This window comes from Glycine soja, chromosome 19 (genome assembly GCF_004193775.1).
Source record: "Glycine soja cultivar W05 chromosome 19, ASM419377v2, whole genome shotgun sequence".
Taxonomy (NCBI): Eukaryota; Viridiplantae; Streptophyta; class Magnoliopsida; order Fabales; family Fabaceae; genus Glycine; species Glycine soja.
In genome coordinates, this window is record NC_041020.1 from 40,726,127 (window position 1) to 40,733,163 (window position 7,037).

The 7,037-nt window shown below is 28.7% G+C and overlaps 1 protein-coding gene across 1 annotated transcript; it reads left to right on the forward strand.

Annotated features, from left to right (window-relative positions):
- Positions 1-258: 258 nt before the first annotated feature.
- Positions 259-3,626, forward strand: LOC114400535 (zinc finger CCCH domain-containing protein 14-like). The gene is made up of 3 exons (XM_028363024.1): positions 259-564; positions 1,287-1,347; positions 2,658-3,626. The coding sequence occupies exons 1-3, from the start codon at positions 492-494 to the stop codon at positions 3,409-3,411; spliced, it is 888 nt and encodes a 295-aa protein (XP_028218825.1). The 5' UTR covers positions 259-491; the 3' UTR covers positions 3,412-3,626.
- Positions 3,627-7,037: the final 3,411 nt, after the last annotated feature.

Genomic DNA, 7,037 nt, shown 5'->3' on the forward strand with positions numbered 1-7,037 from the left:
GATTAATATTAAATTAATTAATTAGATGACATCTAGTTAAATTTGATTTATTCAAAACTAATTAGATTATACTACTATCTTATTAGATTTTAATAAGATAGTACGTGAGAGAGAGCGAGGCGGCGGAAACACCCACGCGTAAAAAAAATCTAACTCCTCAATTTATAACATCCTCAATCGCTAATTATGACATCATTACAGTAATAAAAAAATTAATTATTCATTTATCTTTTATTTTAGTCCTTTTTATTACCCTGTACTGAGCCTATTATTATTTCCCTCTCTCCTTGCTCCTTGCTCCAAAACCCCTTCTTCAGGGTCACCGCTGTCAGGGTTAGGGTTTTTCCACCTTCTTTATTTACCAATCTTCTTCTACTACCACTTTTCCCTCGTTCCCTCTCTTAGTCTCTTCAATTGTAAGCTTTTTGCGCTAGGGTTTCCTCTGCAATCTCTTGTACTTGAAGCTCGTTCCTTCTTCCGGATCTCGATCTATGGATACCCGCAAGAGGGGAAGACCCGAACCCGGCTTCAGCTTAAATGGCGGATTCAAGAAATCCAAGCAAGGTTTGATTTTTAGCATTCTTGCTCTTTTGGGTTTCCACGTTTTGGTTTCTGCTGCAAAAGTTTTTTTTTTCTTCTTCTTCTTCTTTCGTGTTTGTGAATGTAAGTAGAAGTCTTTCTTCATTTGTTAAATTGTTATTAGTAATTTCGCTAAAAAAATTAACTCAACCCTGTTATGGTATGGTGCTCATTGAGGGGGGAATTTTCTCTCTTACGCTTATGAACATGGCTACTACTGCCGTTGAGTTTTTTCACTTTGGCCTTTTTTTTCAGTAGTTGAGGAAGTAGAAAACCAAAACACTGTGATTATCCCGTCTTTCAAACTTTATTATGTTAGATAATGAACTCAACGTGCGAAAATTTCTAAAATTGTCACTCAAAAGTAATTTCACTAAAAAATACATGTCAACACTGTTATGGTATGGTGCTCATTGAGGAGGAAATTTTCTCTCACGTTTATGAACATGGCTACTACTGTCGTTGAGTTGTTTCAGATTGGTCTGTTTTTTCAGTAGTTGGGCCAGTGGAAATCAAAATCACTGTGATTACTCCCTTTTTCAAATGTTATTATGATAGATAATGAACTCAAAACGTGTGAAAAATTCTTAAATTTTGCCACTCAAAAGTAATTATGTTTGAAGTTGTTAATGGCTTTGGAATAAGATGTACTAGATTAATAAGCAAGAGAATGTTAACTGAGAATAAGTAATAATGTTTTGCAACAGAAATGGAGTCCTTATCAACTGGTGTAGGAAGCAAATCGAAGCCATGTACCAAGTTTTTCAGGTTCTAATCTGTTCTTTATCTAATAAATATTTTGAACTGCCTATCTATTCTTAATAGTGTTATATTATAATTACTTTAAGAATTAATTGTTTAATTGCTATCAACTAAATTGTGCGATTTTGCAAATTAACTGGGTATTCAAAGCTTTTATACAGGTACATACTGTTGTTTGGTCTAAACAAGTTGTAACAGAATAAACAGAGTACAAAAAAGATAACAAGTTGATGGACTAAAGTTGGCACCAAGATCACTTTATTTATCAGTGATAAATTGATCATTCCCCACTTCATGTTTACCTTACAGCTTAATTAGTTTGTTTCCCGTTTAATTATGTTTAACTTCAATTTGCCAGCTTTTAATGGATTTTATTGCTTATGAACCCACCTTTCAATTGGTAAGCTTTTAACAAACTAATATGAATTATACTTCGATTGGGTTGGGTCAGGTATGATTTCAAAACTACATATCAATGTCAGTGGTTTTGTAATTTGCATTTTCTTGAATAAAACATACACTTTTTTGTCTTTTAATCCATAACCAATAAGAATCACTGTATCCAATCCCTTGATCCTGATTTGCATGAAACTTTCAGCCAGAAATAACTAAAGAAGAAATGAATTTGATCAATATATTGTTTGTTAATTGTTATCCAATCCATCCCCTTATCATAGTTATTTTGTTCATGAAGTTGTCTTCTTTGCTCTTTAGGAGATGGTGACTTATTGAAACACCATTGCTTTGGTTACCAGTTGGTACTATAATAAATATCTTTTGCTGATCTATACTTGTGTTTTGGAGTTCTTTGATTGCCTGTCCTTTTCATATAATTTTAGAGTATGATTGAATTGTCTGTCTGCTTTATAATTTTTATTGGGAACTGCAATGTGCATACTTTTGAGGAGTTTTATGGATCTTTTCTAGTGATGGTTTCTTGTGGTTGGGTACTTTTCTAAAAATAAATGATGGTTTCTTGTGAAGCTTTACAATAAATGATTGGGTACATTTGTGAAGCTTTATGATCATAAATGATGGTTTCTTGTGATTGGGTACTTTTGGGAAGCTTTATACTCATAAATGATGGTTTCTTGTGATTGGGTACTTTTCTAGATCTTTGTTGTCTTTCTAGGTCTCCCTTCCATGTTAAATTTATGCCCTTTTTACTTTTTGGAGATACCCTGCATGATGCTCTATTCAGGAATTTGGTCTGGTTTACTGTAATTATACATCAAATCGAGTGAATGTAATATTAAATTAATATTTTGGATGGGTACAAACATGAGTAATCTGATCATGTCATATTTGTCTTGCAGCACTGCTGGTTGCCCATTTGGTGAGGGCTGCCACTTCTTGCACTATGTTCCCGGTGGTTATAATGCAGTTGCCCATATGATGAATCTAACACCTGCAGCACCTCCAGCATCAAGAAATGTTGCAGCTCTGCCTCCTGTACCAAATGGTTCCGCACCACCTGCCGTTAAGACCCGCATATGCAACAAGTTTAATACTGCTGAAGGTTGCAAATTTGGTGACAAATGCCATTTTGCTCATGGTGAATGGGAGCTTGGCAAGCATATTGCTCCATCATTTGATGACCATCGCACCATGGGACCCACTGGAGTAGGTCGTCTTGCTGGTCGAATGGAGCCCCCTCCTGGCCCTGCTGCAAGTTTTGGGGCCAATGCCACAGCCAAGATCAGCGTAGAAGCTTCCCTGGCTGGAGCTATCATTGGGAAGGGTGGCGTGAACTCAAAACAGATCTGCCGCCAAACTGGAGCCAAACTTTCAATTCGAGAGCATGAATCTGACCCAAATCTTAGAAACATTGAACTTGAGGGAAGTTTTGAGCAAATCAAAGAAGCAAGTAACATGGTAAAGGATTTACTTTTGACCCTGCAAATGTCTGCACCACCTAAAACAACCCCAGGTGTTCCTGGCGCACCTGCCTCTCATGGAAGCAATTTTAAGACGAAGCTGTGTGAGAATTTTACAAAAGGGTCTTGCACGTTTGGAGATAGATGTCACTTTGCACATGGAGCTGCTGAATTGCGTAAATCAGGAGTATGAACTTTCTTAGTCAGGCACATTAGCTAGGGTTATGATTATTGTTGTTGTGCATTGCTACTGACAGGACTTCTGATGTTAGTTTTGTTGTTGAGTTGCTTTACATAACTTGTTTTATTTCCGATTTCAACTCTCGCTTATATCATGAAACTGGTGTTTTCTCTAGGCTACCCCATTTGGTCCCAAATAATGCTATGAAAATAGTGTGATTTTAGTTCCTTCCTTTTCCCTTAGCAGGTACTAAATGTGTTTTTGCAAAATAAAGGAACTAAAAGTGAATAAAAGTGATTAAAAAAGTGAATAAAATTTTAGTAAGGACTAAAACCAATAAAATAGTGTTATTTTCAAGGAATGAAAATGTCTGCTAGCTTTTTTATTTCATTAATATATTTTTTGCCAGTTAACTAGAAGTATTGATAAATTACACGATTTTCTATGAATTGAATGGAATAGAAATGTTCTTGAAATACAATTATTATTTGGTTTCTCAAATAAGGTAGATTTGAGGATGACAAATTGTTAAAATATATTTAACACAATAAAAATGCTTTTAACAGTGTAGATATATGGATGTATGTAAACCAAAATTTTATTTGAGCGTATGGTAATAAATATCCAGACATCGACGGGTGTGGACAGTACTTAAGGACGAAACTGAATGATGAATGATAATATGGAAGAACTAACAAAAGAGATTTTAAAATCTCAAATATTAAATAAACCAAAGCACATAATTGGAAATTTTCATTCTTATACTAATAAAAGACTTGCTTATATGACAATTTTTCACCCCATAAATACAAATATATATATATATATATATATATATATATATATATATATATATATATATATTCAAATAATACATGTAAAAAGTTATTTACATAGATAATACAAAACAGGGTGCAAGATGATAAATCAGTTTCCCTCAAATGAATTTCTCACTTGCACAGCTTTATTTGTTGTTAACAAAACGCACATTAAAAATTAGTTCCCCAAGAACTAATTCTAAAGTGTTTTTTTTGCTTAGTTTACAAATCGATTCTTAGAACTGATTATTAAAGTAGGTTTTTTTTAAAAAAAAAAAAACTAAATTCATAAATGAACTGAGTTTTTTTATGCTTATTTATTTTAGTTTTTTTTGTTTTCTAATTTTTTTTCTGTTTTTTCTTACATTTTTTTAAAATTAAGTGATTTTTTTGTTTTAATTTTTTATTTTAATACTTTATAAAAATATAATATATCTAGAATATTATTTAAAAAATGAATATATTTAAATACTCAATATAAATAAAATTTAGTTAAACATTTATAAAAAAAATGCATATCTCATCTAGAATAACATTTAAGAAAAATACATATATTTAAATACTCAATATAAATATAATTTAGTTAAATATTTATTAAAAAAGTGAATATACTTAAATGATCTAATTCTTTCCTTTAAATAAATTAAACATGTTTAATTTAACTTGTTGGTTGCATATTTTTTTTAAAATTTCAAATACATATTTTAATAATCAACTAAATGAAAGTACAAAAGAATTAAAATGTATGTTAGGATGAGTTGTTGTCTAATTTTTTTTATTTTAAAAATGTAAAAGTAATTGAATACTAAATATTGTTATTTTTAACTAAATGGTTTTTAAATCAACTTTATTCCATGTTAGTAAAATATTTTGAAATAAAAAATATATAAAAGGGATGTATTCAACAGAATGTCTCTAAGTATTCTTAATAATTTACTTATTATTTTATACCCTTAATTAATATTTAAAATAAATAATTATAATTTATTTTATATTTAATTTTATATAAAAAGATGTTGTCTGTGTTTTATTTTATATTTAATTACTTATATAAAAATATTTTGTTAGTATAATATGCATATTATAACTTTTTTTTATTCATATGCATATTATAACTTTAGTGAGATTATTTTATATAGAATGAATATAATAATGAAATTAATATTTTTAATTCATAAATTTTGTACTTTTTTTCTTGGTAAAACTTGGTAAATAATGTTGTTTTAACTTTGTTTTTATTTCTATGGATCTTTTGTGTCTAAATATATCTATGATATTAAAATTAAGTGAACCTAAAAGTAATAAAAACATCAAGATAAAAAAAAGAGAACTAATTGAATTTCATATATAATGAATAATTACACTTTTTTTACACATGAATAATTATAATGTGGTAAAATAAAAAAGTAATTTAGTTAAAATAATTAGAGTTATTTAGTGAAAATAAAAAAGTGATTTGAATTATCCAAGGTAATAAAAATACAATTTAAAAAAAACTAAAAGAAATAACAAAAAATAGAAAACCAGAAAAAAAATTCATTTTCTCAACTAAGTTGTTTTTTTTTTATATATAAAAACTACTTTAAAAATCGGTTACCTAGGAATCGATTTCTAAAACTAGGCAAAAAAACACAATTTAGAAATCGATTCCTTATGCAAGTGAGAAATCGATTTTGGATAAACTGATTTTTAACCTTATAGAGTATTTTGTATCATTCATATAAATATTTTTTCACATGTATCATTTTGATAAATGTTTTTTTTTAATTTTGAGGGTAAAAATTCGCTTATATGATCCTTATGCCTCAGGGCGAGTATCGTTTGAGGTAATTCGAGATTGTTGGGGTAAAAATTCACATGTATCATCTTATTTATGTTTCTTTTTGGTCCAAACATGATTCTCATATTCACGTGCAGATGAATCTAATAAGACAAATTTCATGTTTTGAATAAATCAAAAAAAGGTTCAAAATCATGCTTGAAAATTAAAAATCAAGAGTTTTTCAAAAGGGCTAACGTGATGAACTAAATAAGAAAGGGGATCATTTTAGAATTTTTAAAAGTTAGGGGACCAATTTAGAGTCAAAAAATAATTTAAGCAATCATTTATATATTTTAACCTAATTAAATAAGAAAAGATTGCGAATTAAATAAGAAAGGGGATCATTTTAGAACTTTTAAGAGTTATGAGACTAATTTATAACAAAAAAAAATTAAGAGACCATTTCTATATTTTAACCAAATTAATTAGGTAGTAAAAAATTAGTTATTAGAAAGAGATAATTAATATGGTTTAATCTATGCAAGTTTGTATAGTATAGAAAAACCTTTTTTTTATTAAAGTATTATTCTTGTAATCTACATACAAAATCTGACTTTTTTATTTTATCAAAATGGGTTAAAAATTAAAGGTAATTACCATAATGGGTTGGTCAACAAAGTATTTACTAAAATAGATGATTTTAGTAATGTAGGAATGTAGGAGGAAATGTCAATCTAATATGGTCTATTGTAAGATATTTAGCGTTGGTCAAGTCAACACTAAATACTTGATTAATGATTAGATCTATAAGTATATTTTTCACTAGCCAATGCTAAATACATGGTTAATGAAGAGACCTATTTTAGATTATAAAACATGTGACTTATTTTATTAAAAAAACACTTTAAAAAAAATAAACTCACCTATATTCTGTTTTACTTTGTTAATTTTTAGTTAAGATTATAAAATATAAGTAAAAAAAAGAAGAGTATATTATAATTATAAAATTTACAATGAAATATAATGATATACTGAAAGGTTAAACAATAATTAAAATA

Bases quoted from the DNA above. Each gene is read 5' to 3' on its own strand.
- LOC114400535 (XM_028363024.1), top strand. From the start codon at position 492: ATGGATACCCGCAAGAGGGGAAGACCCGAACCCGGCTTCAGCTTAAAT. The intron at 565-1,286 runs GTTTGATTTTTA...GTTTTGCAACAG, and splicing joins ATTCAAGAAATCCAAGCAAG to AAATGGAGTCCTTATCAACT. The intron at 1,348-2,657 runs GTTCTAATCTGT...TTTGTCTTGCAG, and splicing joins CCATGTACCAAGTTTTTCAG to CACTGCTGGTTGCCCATTTG.